Here is a 20,394-nt window from a genome sequence, read left to right as displayed (position 1 = left end):
ACTGACATATTGTGCTCCATGCTGTGCTTATTAAAAAAAATAATAAAAAAAAAAAAATACACAGCCTTGCACTCTCCCCTTCCCCAGTACAGAGGGACATTCCTGTTACTACACCATGAAATATCCCAAGCCATTAGATTTCTGCAGGAAACTGGTGTGTAGTTAAACAGGACTGTGCTTCAGTTCCCAGTTCCAGGCAATCAACCCCCTCCTCCCGTCTGACTCCACCCTGTTTCTCACCCTGCAGCAGATTTCCCACTTCCTTCTTTTACTGCCCTGTTGACTGGGATCCAAAGTTCTTCAGGTCAGGGGCTCTCTCTCCCCAAGTCACCTCCAGCTTAGGCCTCAATCTTACTATTATGATACAAATAAAGTGATTGCATTCCAAGATACCTCAATTAAATGAACTCCAGGTGACTGGGTACCATGGTATCTTTATTTTAACCTCTCCTGCAGAGTGTGTGTCAAAATAAAACTGCATAACTGGTCCCAACCCACACCAGCTCCCCAAGAGTCCCTTCCCAGCTGGACACTGCAAAGGATCATGGCAGAAGATAAAGGTTGTTAATGGACACTGGTCAATAGATAGAACTACAGGATTGAGCGTTTTCCCTTAAGTATTTTCATTGAACTTTCCTGCAACTAACCAGGACTCTGAATATGCCAAAAAGATGATAGGCACTGCCTGAGCTCTGCACCGCTGCTCTGGTTTCCAGTGTTCAGTAATAAGGCATGGGAAGTGCTCACATCACAGCCTGAGGTGTAACAAATGCTGAATGCAGTGGGCAAAAGATACAGATTATTCTTATGAATCCAAGGATGCCAAGACCCCAATATTCCTATAAGCCTTTGGGGGCTCTGCTTGGTGCTGGAAATAGACAAATTATTCCAATTTCAATATATGGTAGAGACCCCCAGTTGGGTTTCGGGCTCTGCTATGCCAGGCACTTTGAACACAGCAAGACTGTCTTTCCCAGCTCCTCCCAGGGCAAGATGCACTGCTGTGAGCTGGCCACCTCTAATGTATAGCAATGTACAAAAATACATTATAAAATGTTTTCCAAAATGCTCCACCGCACATGTTTAGTACGCACCTGCCAGATGCTGCCCATATGTTTAAGAAACGGCTGGACGCACTCAAGTCTACACCATAAAGAATATACAGATAAAGAAAGACTTATTACCCCCTTACACCACCACACAGTGATCTGGGCAGCAAATGGCAAAGCTCAGTGAAGACCAGTCCCCAGACCCCTTCTCTGCAAAGGAGGCGGTAATGCAGGCAAAGCTGCAGATAGATGACAAGACAGTGATTTTTCCAAAAAAATTAAATAAGGGCAGATTTAATCAGGTATAAAATACAAATGTTATAAAAATACAGAGTGGGGGATTTAAACATCATCTTGGAAACACTAAAAAGCCCCACTGGATGCCAAGGTGGGAGGCTGCAATAAGAGGGCTAGGCCTCTGTGAGGGGGTTTGTGCAAATTCACAGGACAGGCATAGGTCGTTAAAAGCACTTAATTGAAAGGCTTCATTATGGGGCTAGATCCAATGTTCACTGGAATCAATAGATGCCTTTGTTTTGGGCCAGGCCTGATGTCACCCCAGTTGAAAAGAATGGACTCTCCCCCTGCACTGAACTCTTGCAATACTCTGTGCTTATACAGTTTTCTTCACCCACGGACTGCAGGTCACTCTACAGAGGCAGGCACTTGCCAAGAGGAAAAAACTGAGGTACGAAAGGGTTGTGCGTTTTCCCTTCAGTGCTCATCCGTAGAACCAAGCACCCTGGCAATCCTAACCACCAGCCCTGTGCTGCCTCTAGAGTGAAACTGAATCCAGATGAGACTGAACTGCTGAGTTCACACTTGAATATGCTGGAGTCTGGATTGGGCGCTGGATCCCAGTCCCAGAACATGCTGATCCAGTATTGTTCTCTCAGCTGATGACGTAACAGAACAGAATGGACCATTGCCACAGGGAACATCTGCTCCTTGTGGGTCAGAAATGGTTTCACAGTAACAGAGCTCCCCACAGACAGCTCTTCCCAAACCTTGTTCATCTCCCCATCCCCCCTCCATGCAGTTTCTTCAGCCTCAGACCAGCTCCCGGTTATTGTGCCAAGTTCAAGAATCAGGGCAAGCAAGCAAAATACTCAGGAATGGAGCAGCTGAGCCCACCCTTTCCTGCTTGCATGCTAAAGTACACAAGACTATCTGGCCCTTGATCAAACAGACTGAGGGAAAGCACCAAGTCAGGAACATCCGGTGTGCACTGTTCAAGGAATCAGCCTGAAGTCTTCAAGAGGCCACCAGCAGCAAGGCAGCAAATCCCAAACACTGTCAACATCTTGGAGACAAGTAATGCTTAAGTGCAGAGCGTGGCCATGGCAGAGCATAGTGATGCTGGGTTCAAAGTCCTGCCTTCCCCCTCTCCTTCTGCCACCCCATTTCTGAAGAGGTAAAGCATTTTCCATTTACCAGGATCTGGAGGAAAAGCAGAGGAGATGCACTTCCTTTCACAGAACTCTTAAAATCTGCATGTAGACTCTTAAGGCTGCATTAAAGAACAGGGCAAAAATCCCCAGCTCTGTCCCTGCCACGCACCTCCATTTCAACCAGAGATCTCTTCTTCAGAGGTGACCTCCAACCAATCCTCTTGGAAACAGACTGGAGGAGATCCCCCTCCTCTCTGCAGATATGGACCCTGCATCTGCTCTGGAATGTAAGAGACGTTCAAGATCCAAGGCAGATCCCCATACTTCCTCTGCAGAAGAGACTCCTTGGAGAGAGGTTCAGGAGAGAGGCCATCTCCCCTACGAACCTGTGATCTACATGACTTTATCCATATCCAAGCCTGGTTTCGGCAGGCTTAAAAGGAAAGTCCTGGCTAAGTCTCACATGTATAAAAAAAATAAGATGCTTGAGAGTTCTGTACTGTTCCGTCAGGTCTCTGGCCAGATGCATCAATTTGCCGCCACTTGAGACTTCATCCACTCCAAGCCAGCTGGCAGGCTGCACACAAGAGGGGAGAACACAGATCAGTAACAATGCTCTGGATTCACAGCATATTGGGCCAGCTCAGAGACAGCATCAGCCCCATGATATGCCTGGAGGAACAGACAAGGAGGAAGGCAGAAGGGGGGCAGGGTGGAAGTGATTGGCCAAATCGCTAAGCTCTAGACCATATTGCCCACCCCCAGATCAAGAGCAGGACCCTGCATGCAACTCAAATCCCTGCTGCACACTCCCTTCCTTAGGCCGCCAAAGTCGCCTATGCCAGCTCAGCCCCTGCTTTAAACACTAGCCTGAGCTGCCCCTATTGAAAGCCAGGCACAGCTCCATTGTTCCACCCTGACCTACAGCTTCCATCCCAAGGACTTTTCAGGGAGCCCTTATCACTGGCAGTGCTGTGCACAAGGCAAACAAAGTTCAGTAGAGCAGGCTAGTGATCTAGCTCCTCCCCTGAGCAACAGCAGTTCGCAGGTTCTGGGAATTCTTCTGCCAGAAATAAGGGCCCCATTGGCTTTTTACTATTTAAGATCCTTGAGGCAGGATCTTCTGCAGGCCAGGAGAGAGGTGCTTACACAAAGTGGGATTAACAGTTTCAGCTGAGCAGTGACTCACTGCTCGTTTCAGGCCCTCGCACTCAGCCTCACACACAGTCAGCGCTACCTGTGCCCAGGTACACTCAGGCTTGACACATGAATCAAGCAGACCACACCCCACACCAGCATGTGGGCACAGGCTGAGTAATCACTATGCCACGCTGAGCACATCTGACAGCACCTGAGTATCCCAGGAAAGGGCATCAATGCTTGGGGCTTTCCTCTGAAGCACTCAAAGTTCTTGAGGGAAAAATGAAGTGACAAAGCTTCAGAACTTCTATAATGAGTCCCCATTTTACAGGTGGAGACACTGAGTCACAGCACTTAAGTGGCTTGCCAACATGAACTCAGAGTTGAGAGCAGAACCCTCTGCTCTAATGATTGCTCCCTACTCTAATACAGACATAGAACCCAGGAGTCCTGCTCCCCCCACACCAAATCAGCTGCACTACTGTTTTGCTTGTGTTCTGCCCTTGGGAATCTCATCTGAAACCTATGCAACTAGCTTCCTCCTTAAAGATCTTAAAGAGTACAAAGCCAACTGGGCCCCTATTATAAAAAAGTGAATTCCCAGAACCTGGAACCGCTACACTAGTGCCTCCTAGCTAAATGACCATCTCTTCCACACACAATACAGATGCTGAAGAGTTGGCTAGGATATTTAGACATGAGTCATCCTAAGTCAGGGTTGGGATGTGGATCCTGTACAGGACATATGTAGAAATGTGGCTTCATCCTGTGCCCTAAACATCTCTCTGCTCTCTGGATGCATCAGGCAAATGTAAATACACACTGGGATTTGGGAGCACCCTATGCCTGAGAACCAGCTGAACTCCTCATGTAACTATGCCCATGTAACTTTCCTACAGATTCACTGCAAGAGCTGCACCAAAGCCTGTATCAAAGCAAGGGAGCAAAGGAACCCATGCACTCACTGAAGCAGACTAGGATTCCTCCAGCCAAATGCCTCAAATCCCAGAGCAAATGGAAACAAAACAGGTAAGTCAAGCCAAGGTGGATGATTGCAGAATAACTCACTAAGGACAAAACTTCCCTTTGGGCCAGCCAATGACCTGCTAATGGCTTGAGACACAAGGATTTGTAGCCACAGACATTCTCATCTGTTGAATGTGACTGCTGATATGCCGGGTCTAGTCAAAAACAGCCCTCCACTCCCCTCTGAAAATTATTTTCAAGTGATTTTGACTGTTGGAATATGTCAATAAACCACAAGGGTCGTCCCTCACAGGATGTGCAGTTCAGACACATCATGTTCCTGTTCATTTCTACAGGCTGGGCTTCCTAATCAGACTATACCTCCTATGGTGCACTGGTCTCCTGACGGATGAGATCTAGTCCAGTGTGGAGGCTAGCCTAGAAAGAACAGGGCATGACACCACTGAATGACCCCATTTCAACAGGCACTGAAGCAGCATTTCCAAGGAGAAAAGTGTTGGGTTCAAGGTTTGATTTTGCAATAAAAACAAAAACTTCCTGAAGGCAGACCCTTACAAAATCATTCCATCAAAACACCAATTGAGCATCAAAATCATCTTAGATAAGACCTTTCCAATCACCTCTGTCTCTCACCCTTTTCTGAATGCCTCCACATGTTCTACCTTGCTCAAAGCAGTGGCAGAGAGTCCCACAGGACATATCAGAAAGCAGGAGTGGTACTGGTCACTGCCTCAGCACAGTCAGTCAGCTCAGGAGCGTACTTACCCTTCGCCTGTGAGGGCGCAGCAGCCTTGGATGTGCCATGGGTGGTCCTTGATGGAGCTGAGCATTAAGAACCTGGAGATCTCCGAGGCTGTCATTGAATTCTTCACATCCTGCTTGTTGGCAAATATCAAGACAGCTGCATTCTGCAAGTCCTGGGGAAGGAAACTCAGCCTTAAACTCTGTACCTGTATTTAGCCCTATTCCCTTCTAACATCTCAGAGCCTGACAGTTCTTAAGGATAGGAAAGCAGTTCTGGGGGTGCCATCAGGAAGACAAAGATTTTCACTGAGGGCAGCGAGATCTTGAGGCACCATCCTCTGACTGTCAGGGGAAAGTTCCCTGCCACAGGGGGCATGCTTGGAGGATATTAGTGGCTCTGCGACTCCTCCCGTCTTCCCTATAGTGACAGTGCTGGGTACCACGGTAACAAAGTATGTAGAAGGTACCACACTAGCCTGGTTTTATCATGCAGTCATTGGATGGCAGTCCCAGCTCAGCCTGCCAGCACCTCAAAGGTTCCTGACTGTACTGGAAAGCCTGGCATGGTTGTTAGAGGTGCTGGAGTTGGCCACAAAAGGGATTTCAAAGGCCTTGTCAGAGTGATGTGCTGATACTAGTTACGAGCATCAAATATCCATACCCATTCAGTCCCCTAGCCACTGCACTGACAACCAGGAGACCTGGGCTACTGTCTGAGCACTGCCACTAGACATCAGACAAGTCCATTCCCTTGTTTTTCTTGCCAACCTCCATCTGGTCTATTCAGACCGGCAGCTTCTCAGGGAGAGTAGTACAGCCCCAGTACAAGGGAGCCCTGATCTCCATCAAGGAGGGCCTCTTGGCCATGCCATCTCACAAAATAAGCTGCAGCACTAACACATCATCAGAAAGAACCCCATTCAGAAGCAATCTCTGCTCACAGGGGGAGAGGAGATTCTGACACTACTGTATTCCCCCACCCTTCCCCCCCACAAGTCCTTGGGTCTTCCTGTTGCAAAATGGACACTAGTGAACTTAAAAACTGGGTTTGAGCTTGACAGACTCATTCCACATGTGCCATGGAGCCATCAAATAAGAGATCAAAGCACTACTGTACAAGCCAACAGCTCTCATGTGGCTATTTTGAAGTCCCTGACCACAGCAGAGACAGCTCAGGGCTGTCTTTATACACAGGGGGAACAAGTGCCAGGGCAGGGCCCCAGGGTTAATAGAACTGAAGCTACCTACATAAAGTAGCCCAAGCATCTGACACAAAACGCAGTGGATTCACTTGCAAATATGATGCAATGGTATTGCTCCTGATCAGCATGCAGAACCCCAGCATAAACCACTAAACCAGAGATACTTGGCTCCGTGCACTGTGGTGGGATGCAGCTGTCAACTCACCTCATGTGCCAGCATCTTGTACAGCTCCTCTTTCGTCACGGTCAGCCTCTCACGGTCAGTGCTGTCAATCACCAGGATGACAAACTACAAGGGGGAGAGGGGGAAATGTCAATCAAACACTTCCCACACTGAAGTCCCAAGCCAGGTCAGAACTGCAGGCTGAACTAATAGCTGATAATATCCTTTGGCCCAGCAAATCTCCCCTGCTGGTACCTCGCACAAAAACCATCTTGCGTCTAGACAGGGAAGTCCTATGGAAGACTGGGGAGTTGGCCTCGCATCAGATACAACAGGGAAATGAGAGAATAGGTAGTCTTTTGGTTAAGGGTTTGGACTTCAGACATCTGTGTTTCGTGCCTAACTGCCACAGACTCCCTGTGCAACCTTGGTCAAGTCCCCTAATCTCCCTTTGGCTCAGTTATGTCTAAAGTGGAGACAGTCCTCCTGTCCCCATTGTCTGGTCTACTTATTGCACAGCTCTTTTGATGCAGGGGCAGTTGAACTGTATAGATTCGGTATAGTGAAACTCCAGTATCAGCTACAGCCTCTCAGCCATACTGGAACAGAGGAACATGGAACGGGAAGCGACTGGCCAAGTCAGAGTCCATTTCCTTGTGATCAGACTGAACCACATTCCAAGGAACACCTTAACTTCCCACTACAGCCAGCCCTTAATCACCAAGCACTGTGTTTGTGCCAAGCTCCTCAGGATGGTTGTAGTACCTCAACTAGCTGCTGTGGCAATACAAACTGACTGTACGACACCAAATCCCAGACTGCAGTTAATTGTCCAAGGGTTCTGCAATCTCAACCTCTTTAAGTTTCAGATTGGTGTCTGGGCAAGATCTATTCTGAATCAAAAAAACAACACACAGGAGAGGGCGGGAAAAGAGACACAAAGAAATTCCAGAACGAGTTATGTCAAGAATGTTGGCTGAGCACAAAGGACAACAAACGTGTCTGAGCGCGGATCCCTGCCTTTCTCTGCGCTGCCAAAATCTTTGGGAGTTCTCACCAGAGTGATTTCTCCAACCCTGCCCTGCCTGTTATAATATTTTGATCCTTTTCCAAACCAAAATTTGGGACTTCTGGGGAAACAGCTCTCTTCAAAAAGAAACCTTCAGGCTAGATCCTTCAGCGCCCCCCGGGGCCCATACTCCCCAATTCTCACTTGTTTCCTGTCGCGCCCAAGTAAGGCAATGTCCATTTGCTCCCACCGGCTTCCTGACCTCCTTAAAGGGGCAGTGCAACAGTCATTTAAGCAATGTGCTCTAAAATGTACATCCCAGGGAATTACTGATTTATGCACCGGCATAACTTTGCGCATAAAATGTATGACTGTGCATAACTGCATAATATCACATAATTCCCTGGGTTGTAGCTGGCGAGTGGGAAGGGGAGCTCCTGCCTGCAGGAGAGGCGAATGGGTGGGTGTGGGGTTTGTGGGTGGGTGTGGGCTGCCCTGCCACATGCCCCCCACCCCCAATCTCATGATGCAAAGCTCCTGGCACCAGCAGCAGCAGCCAGTGGCAGGCTGTCAGGGCACTCCTGGCCAGGGCAGGCAGAGCCCCTGGTGGTATGCAGCTGCAGCTGAGTGCCTGGGGCTGAACATGATTCCTGCCTGCAGTGCTGCAAGTCCCACGTGCTGGTATGGATAGGCTGTGATAGGGGAGTCCACACACCCACAAACCTCCCACACCCACACCTTCACAACCCTCCCCAGACACCCAACACCTCCCCCAACCATCCTCCACACACAAATACCTGCATATATTTCTAAAGAAGGCTCAAGTAGTGTTATATTTAGTTTAATTTTTAAAAAGAATAAATGTAATTAAATTTTACATAATTTTGAGTTTCTGTGCATAATTCCCCATGGGTATAAACATGGGCCTGATCTAACTTTACTCACATAAGCCCCCATTAATTTCAATGGCTACAATCAGCTTTGCAAGGTCCCCAGCTGATTTTCCAAAAGGAGCCTCTGGGACTCAAGTGTTTAGAGCCAATTGACATGCAAAGGGATTCAGGCTCATTTAAGCAGCTCAGCCTGCAGTTATTACACAAACAGGTGGCAAGTATCAGAGACAAATGAGCCCACAGCCAGCAGATATGCCCCTAGGTAAACCACTTGCTTTATCCATAGAAAAAAAATTTTCAACCCATGAGGATCCAGATCAAAGGGTCCGTGATTTCAAGATGGGACATAATATGACAAAGTATGTCGGGCTGTTAACAGCCCCTTGCTATGAAATGGGAAGAGCATCTAACCCACTTGGCTAGGGCCTGTGCAAAGGCACCAATGGCCATCAGAGCTTCTTTGTCCATTAAGGTACAGCTGAACTAGCAGAATGCAGTCCAGCTCAATGCAAGACTTATACACAGAGCAGGCTCAGCACCCAATTCTGGGTGTGCTGCATATCAGGAGTAATGTGTATAGGCACAAGAGTGTAGAGTGCAAGGCTTGGGGTAATACAGCAGGGTTAGTGTTAAAGGGTGCTGGCAAAGTTGTGTTGACACCAAGGATTAAAGCAGGGGCTCATGGGCAGGATTAAGGTGCATCAGTACAGCTGGTGGGTCCTCAGAGACAGGACAGCAAGGGCGAGGGCTGGGGACCACCACTGTACATCAGTGGAAATGCAAGAGAAGCTCTAAAGCTGGGACAGTGGGAGGCTGCAGTTTGGGGTTGACAGGCATCAGGAGCCAGGGCTGGGAGTCGTAGGCCAGCATGAGGCGCAACTGTTCTGTGGTGCTGAGGGCATCTTCAGTACAGCACGCACCTGCTCATCACCCCTCTTCAGCAACTCTTCCCCACTATAGCCCTCAAAAATTTCAGAGCTGTCCAGCTTTTCTAATCATATCTACCAAGCCCAGAGTGAAAAGTCAGTCCAGTCCAGGCAGGGAGCAAGACAAGATGTCTCTACACCCAGCATAATCCACCACTGTCCCCACTGTTTCAATGCAAGCCACAGCTGCTGTCCTCATTACCTCTGTGTTGGAGTAATAAGTGTTCCATGTGGACCGCAGTGTCTCCTGCCCCCCAATGTCCCACATCAGAAAGTGGGTCTTTCGCAGGATGATCTCTTCCACATTACTGCCAATGGTGGGGGATGTGTGCACCACTTCGTTCATAAGACTGGCAAGAGAGACAGAGATCAGATGTTACAACTTGTCTGGGCACTGCCCCAAGGGCACCCCTGAGGCTGCCTTCACTAATCAAAATCAAGGCTTTAGGAAGCATGCCTCAATAGGAAGACAATGCTTCTGGAGGGGACTGAATGCAGGAGGGTCCCATGGGTGAGGCACTGAACACACAAATATACACACCCTGGACACCTGGGTGCAATCCTTGGCTCTGAGACCTCTCATGGACTTCAGGCAAAAGGTTTCATCTCTAAGCATGTGGAGATGGCCATTCTAACACCCCCAAGGCTCTGCCTTCTCTTTTGGGTCATAACATCCAAGGAGGTATGCCGTTCTGGTCCCCACATCTCAAAAAGGATGTAGTAGGACTAGAAAAGGTACAGAGAAGGGCAACCAAAATGATCTGGGGCATGGAGCAGTTGCCATACCAGAAAGACTAAAAAAGGCTGGAAGTCTTCAGTTTGGAAAGAAGGCTGCGGAGGGGTAGGATAGAGGTCTAATAAAATTATGAAGGGTTTACACCAGTTGAAGAGCGAACTGCTGTTCACCAAGTCCCAGAATACTAGAATGAGGAAGTACCCATTAAAGCTAGTAGGTAATAAGTTTAAAACTAGCAAAAGAAAGTACTTTTTATGCAATGCATAGTTAGCTTCTGGAATTCATTGCCACAGGAGGTGGTGGAGGCAGATAGCATAGCCAGGTCCAAAAAGGGACTGGATAAAGTCATGGAGGATAGATCTATTAAAGGCTATTGAACATAATGGTTGGAGATGTTTTCACTGGCTTTTCTAAAAAAGTAAGTGGTGGTTGCCAGGAAAGGTACTGAATAAAGGATAGGTCACTACTCTAGAGCTATCCGGTTCAATGATCTCTCTCTATAGCATCCACTTCTGCCACTGTCAGAGACAGAATACCGGGCTAGATAGATCACTGGTCTCACTCGGTGTGGCACTTATGTCCTTTGAGCAGGAACTGACACCCCAGGTTTGTGCAGCACCCAGCACAATGACGTCCCAATCTCTGCTGGGTCTCTAGGTCTAAGAAAGAAACCACTTCAAGGGAAATCTGAGGCCTTGCTGCCTGCAAGAATGTGAAGACCGTTGCTAAAGGCAGAGAAATCAGTACCTCCCATTCTGCTAAGGCCCCTTTCACAGCAGGGGGAAGGTGATTAGATCTAGCAAGAGGCCTCCTCAGGGACCCATCATCTCCTGCTCCACCCTCAGAGAGCTGTTTGAATATGAATGGGAGGGAATACTCACAACTGATAGAGGATGGTGGTCTTCCCAGCATTGTCCAGGCCTACAATTATCACCTTGTGCTCTGCAGAACAAAGGAGGGAAAGGATCAGGGCTTAGAGAACCAAAGAAGCCCAACAGATGCAGCCATCTGATGGCATGATCCTGCCAAGTGGCAGCTTTTATCATCCAGAGTTTCCAGGGAAGGGGAGAACAGGCATGTTCTCTGACTCCAAGGAGCCTTAAGAAGCTAAGGCCACCTTGAAAGTAGTACGGGCCAGTTCTGATTCAGGTTGGGGTGAGCTGAGCAGCAAGGGCACAAAACTTGCATGCAGAGATGGGTGATCCTCAAGGGCTCTGTGCCCCCGGTTAGTCTTTCATAAGACTACCCCAACAGCAACTTTCATTGTTTGAGGAAGGGAAGATGGTCACACATCCATTGTTAGGACACTAGCTAAGGGCTCAGGAGACCTGGGCATCAGGCCCAGCTCTACCACAGACTTCCAGGGTGACCTTGGGCAAGTTCCTTAGCTTCTCGATAGAACATGGGTAAGCTCCCATCTCCCAGAGGACTGCAAGAATAAATACATTAATGACTGCAGGGCACTTCGGGGACTACAGGACCCGAGGCCAGGTAAGTGCCCTAGATGTGCCAGCACAGGGACATTTACAGAGATCCCAAGTGATTTTGATCCCAGGGCAAATCAAGCAGAACAACAAACAGGCCAAGCAGTCCTATATGCTGGAAAGAGGGGCTGGCTTGGAATGCGAGGCATGTCTGGAAACACAATGCACTCTAGCACGCTCCAATCATCTCCTATTTCCCTCTGTGCTACGGACACCCAACTGCTCTGCAGTGCCCCTCATGTTCTTCCCACTGCCCTCAAACACGGCGCTGCTGGGACCCCTGCCCTGAGCAAAGGCAGACACAGCTCCAGGACAAAATTCCTGCAGTGCCGGCAAAGCAGTCAGCTGAGGGCATGAGGCAGGGAGAGGGGATTTACCTCAGCTCTGGGTCAGGGCACTAAGTTGGCAGGGATGGGAACCTGCCACTTCAGACTGCCACCCACACTGGGTGTGGGAGGAAAGGCCTTTTGCAAAGACCAGTGGCTCTGAAATGCACCTCATTTTAGACAGGAACAAACAGTCTGGCAGCAACATCCATGCAAGAATAAAAATAAATTCCTGGGGGCAGGGAAAGACCCTGAGTAGGGGGAAGGAAACCAACCATCTGCCTGTCTCTGTGTCCAGACAAGTCACAATTAAAGGAAGCCGGTTTCTCCTCAGACAAGCCCTCACCGCCTCACACAATGTGCTCCAGGGCTGCATTGTCTCTGGAGACATTTCTCAGAGCTCTGGCCAGAAGTCTTTTCTCCTCTGCCCAGAGTTTGAGAGTCTGGCTCAGGGTGGGCATCCAGTTTCAGGCCCAAAAGGCTTCCCTTGTCACCCCAGGGGCAGGAAAACCAGTGCTCCTGGCAGCAGAGCCTCAGCTAGGCTGGGGGAGAAGCCCAGGGCCTCCCCCACCCCCCAGCAGCAGGGAGCCCCACCAGCTGCACTCCCTGCCAAAGCACAGAGCCCAGGGCCTGGTGCAGAGCTCAGCACCCCCTCTGCACCCTCCCCAGCACCACGGGAAGAGCTGAGCAGAGAGGGTCTTCCCTGCCCGGGGCAGGTCCCAAGGTACTGCCTGAAGATCCCAAGCGCCAGGAGGCAGCCCCAGAGCCCGAAGCCTCCTCCCTGCCCCAGTGGCAGCCCCAGGCGGCGGGGGGAGAAGGGGAACAGGGGTCTCCCAGCGGAGCTGCCCCTTTGTTCTCTCCCGGCTCAGCAGGCAACAAACTTTCCTCCCTCCCATCTGGGGCTCAGCTCGGCCCCGGCACCTCAGACATCCCCCGCTCCAGCAGACCCCCCCCCAGCAGCCCCCATCTCCTGCATGCACCCGCTGCACCAGCCCGGAGCGGCCCTGGCCCAGCCTCCCGGGGTGGGGGGGGAGGGCGGCAGGGGCTCCCGATGAAACCCCCCTGGGCTCCGCTGCACCCCCGGAGGCAGCGACGGGCGCCGTGACCTTACCTTGGTTCCCAAAAATGCCCATCAGCTTGGCCAAGAGCTGCCCCATTGCGCTGCGCCCCACACCTGCCCCCCGCCGCCTGCAGCGGACTCAATTGAGCGCTAGCGCCCGGCCCCTTATATAGATTTCCTTCGGTGACGTAAGCAGGGGGATGGCCCCGCCCTCTCAAAGACCCCGCCCCTGGGGGATTCCAATACGCTACGCTCCCGGAGTGATGCGTCACCGGAGTGGGCGGAGCCTCAGAGTGGCAGGTGGCAGAACAGCAGGGCTCCCCGCAGCCTTGTCTTCCAGGGGCCCAGCGCAGAGGGGCGAGGCTGGAGCAAGCTTTGGGGTGCAGGATCCCGCACTGCATCTGGGGTTTCTCCAGCCTTGTTGGAAGGGGCCAGTTCCAGAGGGTTTGGGACCTGTGTCCATTTACCCATTTAGGAGTGAATGGGAATTGCCCTGCCTAATTGCTTGTGGGCTCCTTTTTTGCATCCCCCTGCTCTTTCTAGCCTTAGGCTGGAGCTCTCTGCGGCCACTGTATTCTGTTCTGTGTCTGTCCTCGGAGGCAGCAGTCCCTCCAGTGGAGGATAATCTTTACCATGGCTCATTGGTGGGTCTTGAGGTGACTGAAGAGTCCAATCCTCAAGCCACAGATCTGCTTGCAGAAGTTGCAGGTCTTTCTGCAGGGAAGAAGTAGGCTGCAGCCTAGGATTCCTCTTCTTTTCCTTCCACCACTCTCCCTTCTCTGCTTCAAGGGCAAGACACTTTACCTCAAAATAGGCTACTGCTTGGTTGAGGTTGTGACACCACTGGAGTTGCTTAGCAGCCGGCTCCTCCCAGCTCTTGATGTTGGCATCTGTTTTCTTGACGTGTGCCTTCACTTTCCGTTCCAGGCATCGCTGGAGCCTGCAGCCCTTCCTGGAAATCCTAATCTGTTCTGCACTGAACAGAAGAATACTACAAAAATCTCCCCACCCACCACCATCTCCTCCCCCCCAATGATCATCCCAGTTGCAAGGCAGTCCTGGGATTTGACCCTAAGAAAGACACCCATGCTCAGCCAAAGCTGATTCAGATTTTCAGAACCTCTGATGGCCAGAAATATAGCCCACACTTCTGCCTGGATCTGTCTCTCTCACAAGGGTTCTCCTGCATGCTGCTTCTAGATGGGTCAGCAAAGCTTGGCATAGGACTTTTTTTACCCGAAGGTAGAACCTCCTGGGCAGTATTACCCAAATTACAGGTAACCTTGTGGATAAGCTACTGATTAAAGGCAGAACAGGCTTGCAGCCTAACCTTTTATTTGCTTTCACTTTAAAACATGAAAACAAACATCCCAAAGTCTATCTGACTCCTCCTGACAGCACAACATAGAGTCTCACTTATAGGAGCTGGGGAGACTTGAGAGGTGGGAGGAGGGTTGCACACAGATTGGAAGTAGGTTTTTTTGAATTTGCGAAGTGCTCCAAATTTCCTAGCAGCCTATAGATGGTTGATTTTAATATTCTAATAAATTATCTCTGATTGGTTTTTTTTCATTTTCTTTGTTTCAGTGAAACTTTTGGAACTGGAATGAATCACATCTCTTGTGGATTTGGAAGGTGTCAATTATTTGGGATTTATATCCTTGGGAAAGAGGAAGGGTTTCTTATCTCCTCTCCTTTCCCATTGTGGAATCCGCTTTGTTTCTTCTTTACTTTAGTTTATGGTCTTCTCTGACAAGGCTGTTTTTGTTTTTACAAGTTATCTAAGCAGTTTAACAAAAATATATCTATTATAGTAAAATAAAATAACATAATACATTTGGTGACATCAATCACTACTACTACTATTTTAAGATAAGGCTATGATACAATGGATATGGATTATTTAATGTATGGTTTTCCCTTTTTTCTTTTCAGGCCTTCTGCCTTGTTTAATTGTGTTTGATGGTTTCCTTTACTTGCTGACCAAGTTAGTTGTCACATCTGCAAAGATTCACACTGTGATCAGTCAGAAACAGGCTTTGGGCCTTCTGCTTAGCAACATTTCTGCAGCTTAGCCTAGGGCCCTTGAAAATGGACAAGGCTGGCAACAACAGCATGAAAATCAAATTAAATCCCTTTGCATGACTGGTGGGAGAGGAAAGTTGCTTGGTTTTGCAGATGGCCCAGTCCAGTTTTTATGTAGTGGGAACTCATGCAGCTAAAATAAGCTTTTGAAACCAAAACTATGGCAGCAAACATCTGGGAGAAACACCTACCCAGAAAACCCCTGGGGGACTGACCCACACAGCTGCTCCCTGTCAGCAAATATTTAACAGCAGTACAAATAGTGGGAACCAAGCCAGGCTTCCCTTTAATGTTCCCTGAATTCCAGGTCCTTTGCTGACAGATCAGGCTTTGAACTTTCATCCACTTTCCCTCTTTTTTTACAAAATCTGGCACAGCCTGAGGCCTGGAAGAGGGGAGTTAAACCCACAGCAAATGGAAACAGCGTGGGAGTGTGTCCTCCTCCACCCTGTAATAAGCTGGCATTTCTAGTGGGAAAATCTGTCTGGGGCAACATTTTTCTTCACCATTCATGGGCAAATTACTATAAATAAATAGGCTGAAGGGAGGGAATAACATTTATTATTTCTACTTCAGCAGGACTTGGTCCAAACTTGGAGATCAGAAACTCAGCGTGCCTTGCACACATGCAGTGTGAGAGTCAGCACCTGCCCTCATGCACTTCCAATTTAAACAGGCCCACAGGAAGGATTGCTATCACATTCAGTTTTACAAGCACTCATTCCTACTACTAAACTTAGTAGAAATATGGTCTTCAAAGGTATTTATTCCCCCAATCTGTTTATAACAAGGAGTCTGCTGCAGTGAGAGAGATGACCAGAAAATGAAACGGACTAAACAAAAGTGAAACTGGTATCAGGGCTATGAATGGGGTGAGGTATGGAAAGTGAATTAATCAGTACTTAATTAGGAAAAGAGTGCGGCCAGCTTTTTATTTTTAAGCTATCTTGCAAGTTTATAATTACACAAATTAAGAATTTGTTTTATTGATATGATTGAAGGATACTCATCCACATTCATCCCTTCTCATCCGTAAATCTCAAACCATTATAACTAACATAGGGGATAAATATTAGCCAAACATTACAGATATGAATGTCCGGCAGAGAGAGTAGATGGGACATGCCAAAAATTGCATAAGAGGGCAGGAACTCTCCTGCCCCGCAGAACAGAACTTAAGCCTTTTCACTCCAAACCTGATCTCTACTCTGTCATTCACATCATCTCCCTCATTACCTCATATTATTAAACCCAGGGGGCATATCTCCACATGCAGGGGCATGCACTTCCAGTGACAACAACGTACTTTTTGCTGCTGTGCGCACCCATGCACATGTGCTTTGGTGCAGGGCAAAATTCCCTGCTTCAGGTAAACTACCATTTCCCCACTCCTCCTGGTTCCTGGTGAGCTGGGGCAGAACTAGAGGAGCAGAGACGCTTTGGCTAGCAGCCAGCGTCTCCCAGGAGGAGTGAGCCTCTGGGTCTACCAGCTCAGGTTCCTGCGGCCAGGGCTTTCCTGTGGGGGGACGGGGTGAATCGGGGCGACCACCCCAAGCCGTGCACTTTGGGGGGCTCTGCAAAGACATTCAGCACCCCCCCCGCTGACTCCACCGCTCGCTTCTTCGTGTCCAGGCATGCAGTGGCATGGCTCTGGACAGGGTTATTTGCCCAAGACCCCGCACCCTGCTTGGGTCACTCTGCCTGTGGCATGTGCCAGGCCACTTTTTCCATGGTGATTTTTCTGGTACTGGAATTTCCCAGTAGCAAATTTTGCTCCCATGCTGCAAATTTGCAGCATGGGGCATGTTTAAATGTGCAGGCACAGTTTGTGGCACTGCAAAGAGGTTTGCGATGCCACAAACCACATGTGCCTGCACATGTGGATCCAGCCAGGGGGTCCCTTTAACCAAATGGGTTTGTACCTCAAAGAGAGATTTCCTTCAGTTTTGAAGCTCAAAAAAAGAATATGTTGCAATTGTTAATATTTTTAAAGGAAACCTTTGCAAAAAAAAACTGTGGCCACTACCAACATGTACTGACTGACAATGCATCTACTGAACTTGTGTAAATGATGAAAAGTTTATAGTCAATCAGACACATGCCATTTTGAACACAGTTTCCCAATAGGACTTTGATGTAAAACATTGCAGAATGGCCTAATTTCAAGCCTTTTGAAACAGAAAAGACATTTCTTCATTGCTCCATTGTAAGTCACCTGGGTCCTAAAGAAGGGGGTTGAGATCAAGATGCTGACTTATCTGAACCAGGTTCTCTCATTCCCTAATAGAAACACTTCATCAACAACTACTTTATGGGCTGGTCTCCTGTTTTTTCTGCCCACTGTAGAAGGCCTAGCCAGGACCTTTCCAGTTCTACAAGGAACATCCTCAAGTGTTTGCAAAATCAGCAAAGCCTTAAGTGTGCTGTGAAAAATTAATGCCTCATCAGGAAGTTCATGGTAATGAAAGGCCATAGTCTACTTATATTCCAGTTTTGCAGCGGTGCCCATTACTGTACCAGCTGGATGCCTCTCAGGTAAATTAGATTGGCACAGTAATTCCTTTCAATACCACAGTCCTTCATGGTATGGAAATTGACCAAAGATTAGTATGTTTTCAATCACCATCTGGGTCCTACTCACAACCAGTTGGGAAAAATAAAGCAATTCTAATCTCTTTCCAGGCATGTGTGTGTGTTTGCATGTAAAGGAAAGTGATGCAGTAATTCTAATCAGTTTCCATGTGTGTAAAAAGAAAGTAATTCCCACAGCTCTAATCAAAGTTGAATGTGGGTGCAAAAGAGAAGTGGCAATATGCTGTCAGTTATCACTGGGTTCCTTGAATTCCAGGGAGACAATTCAATTCTCTTTCCCCCCAAAAGACCTCCACATTTTAACCTAATTTAAAATGTCAAGAAAACACCTCTCTGTTTTAAAAAGGAAAAAAAGAAAGATCTTTAGCTCTATCTTTGGTGCTGTTGAAACCTGCTTGTGCCCAGAATTTCACCATCCCTGCTGCAAAGAATAAACAATGCTGCATAGTTCTTTTACTAACCTTTAGTTTTCCTGTGGCTTCTATGCTGCCCACAAGAATTCAGAATCTTTCTAGATTTTCATCAAAAAAATAAAATTTAAAAATCCTTATAGAAAGGCTCTATCAGATTTACTAGGGGAAAAAACACAAGGATGATCACAATGTCCTAGAACAGTGATTCTCAACCAGGGTGTTGTAGGACCCTAAGCTGCCTTGAGATCTTTTCAAGGGTGATGCAGGGTGTCACATAATGTTAGCACTCTTAGGCAGATAAACTCAAAGACTTCAAATAGAAATCCATAGTGTCAAAAACATTCTGACCTGTTGTAGGCTTTCTGAGTTCTTTGCAACAGAAGAATTGCTCTATTATTATTCTGTAGTCAGAAACTGACTGAAAGCGGAAAGCTGGCATTTTCCAAGAGGTCTAACAAGGGGTGCTTCAAATCTGAAAAAGCTGAGAACCACTGTGCTAGAGAAACTGCTGTGAAAACCTGCAGGCTTTCATGGGCTGGCCTTTCCAGTCCTAATGAATTGCCCAGCAAGAAGAGCATTATTGAATTCTATAAGAGGGTTTCAAAGGAGACCTATAAAAAGCATTTTGTTTTACATGAAACTATATAGGGTTTTCCCCATATACTAGGAAGGATTGACTTAGGGATCTTATGTTTGAGTTTCCATATTTATACTATTTAAATTGAATCCCAGCTTTGCCCTATGTTGCTCAAAATTCTGTTATTGGCAATGAAGAACAGCTTTCCCACTTCAGTTGTGGTGGTGGTTCCCCAAGACTGTGGACAGTTAGCTCTGAGAAGTAGGAACTGCCATTTTCATCTCAGTGAGACCTTTCCTCTGAGCCTTTGTGACACACATTAAATGTAAACTTAGTTAACTGTTTCACCACAGATTGCTTTAGCAAAAACATCCAGCTGCCCAGAGCTAGAAATGAAAAGGTATCATTATGTTTGCATTGGATTCTTTCTTTGAGTGAACCCTAGAAAACACAGCAACTTCCATTTTCTTTTCATTCTACACTAGGCTTCCCACAAAACTGCTGGAGTTCCCTCTAGTGTTTTTAGCTGAGCATTGCAATGAGTCACATCTCATCTATTCAATAAACCCTAGTTACACATAAGCCCCTTTCCCTCTCCACTGATGCAGTCCTTCAGAGTCATGCTGCTGAAGTCCTGGAGGAAGAGGAAGGATAAAAGAAATGATTCTAGAATGGCAAATTCTAAGCAAAGGGAAATCATTAAACTACATGAGAATCTTGAAATATTTTGCAATGAATCTAAAATGTATTCTCCAGCTTAAAAACAACTGAAAGCTAGTCCCTGGGCACGTCCACACATTAAGTTTAGTACCTGTAATTACAGGTACTAAAATGAATGTGTTATAATTGGTACTACTGCACATTAGTGCCAGTGCATGCTTTTTTGTGACACTAATGCGCAGTAGACTAATTCAACAGAGCATTAGCACAGGTTTTGTCTACTGCACCTTTAGCACCTTGTGTAGATATGCCTCCTATGATTTACCTTAGCCATACCCTCGCAGACAAAGGCAGAAATTCAATGAATGGCCACTGAAGTTTAAAGGCAATAAAAATGCAGTTGTATATAAAACATACACATCTCTCAGTGGCGGCATGCAACCTTTGGCATTGCTTAGTGAGACTGATCAGAAGGGCCTGATTGTAGAGCAATAGCTGTGCTTTTCTAGACACTGTACAAACACTGCAAACTGCTTATTTTCAATTGCCTGGAGCCTTTAAATCCAGATTGTGGAGGATTGCTGCAGTTCATCACTTCTTGCTTTTTGCTGGGTGAGGTTCCCTGTCAGAGTACTTCAGAAGGGTAGACTGGCTCATCCTAACAGGCCCTTCTGCCCTTAAGGCACATCGGAAAAGTGCCTTTATCTGGACAGCGTCTCTCTGGAATTATTTCACAAGGTGAAATGCAACACCCCAAGGTGTTATGCAAATTCCTGGGCTGTGTTACTCTTTCCTCCTCTGCCAGATGCTGTTGGCCATACAAAGGCCAAGGCAACTCCTACAAAGATATTTAGGTCAGATATTAAGAAGAACTACTTCACTGTAAGGGTGGCCAGAGCCTGGAATAGGCTTCCCAGAGAGGTGGTGCTCTCACCTTCCCTGGAGATCTTCAAGAGG

General features: G+C 47.7%; 1 protein-coding gene across 1 annotated transcript; it reads right to left on the bottom strand.

The window, feature by feature from the left end:
- Positions 1-1,321: 1,321 nt before the first annotated feature.
- ARL5C (ADP ribosylation factor like GTPase 5C) lies at positions 1,322-13,238 on the bottom strand. Its single transcript, XM_019550272.1, has 6 exons — positions 13,162-13,238; positions 11,122-11,182; positions 9,707-9,854; positions 6,719-6,802; positions 5,333-5,484; positions 1,322-3,017 (listed from the first exon to the last, which is right to left on the bottom strand). The coding sequence occupies exons 1-6, from the start codon at positions 13,205-13,207 to the stop codon at positions 2,969-2,971; spliced, it is 540 nt and encodes a 179-aa protein (XP_019405817.1). The 5' UTR covers positions 13,208-13,238; the 3' UTR covers positions 1,322-2,968.
- Between the last annotated feature and the right edge of the window lie 7,156 nt (positions 13,239-20,394).

This window comes from Crocodylus porosus, unplaced genomic scaffold (genome assembly GCF_001723895.1).
Source record: "Crocodylus porosus isolate Cpor-Errol unplaced genomic scaffold, CroPor_comp1, whole genome shotgun sequence".
Classification (NCBI taxonomy): Eukaryota; Metazoa; Chordata; order Crocodylia; family Crocodylidae; genus Crocodylus; species Crocodylus porosus.
Note: the sequence above shows the minus strand (reverse complement) of the source record. Positions and strands in the feature narration are given on the sequence as shown.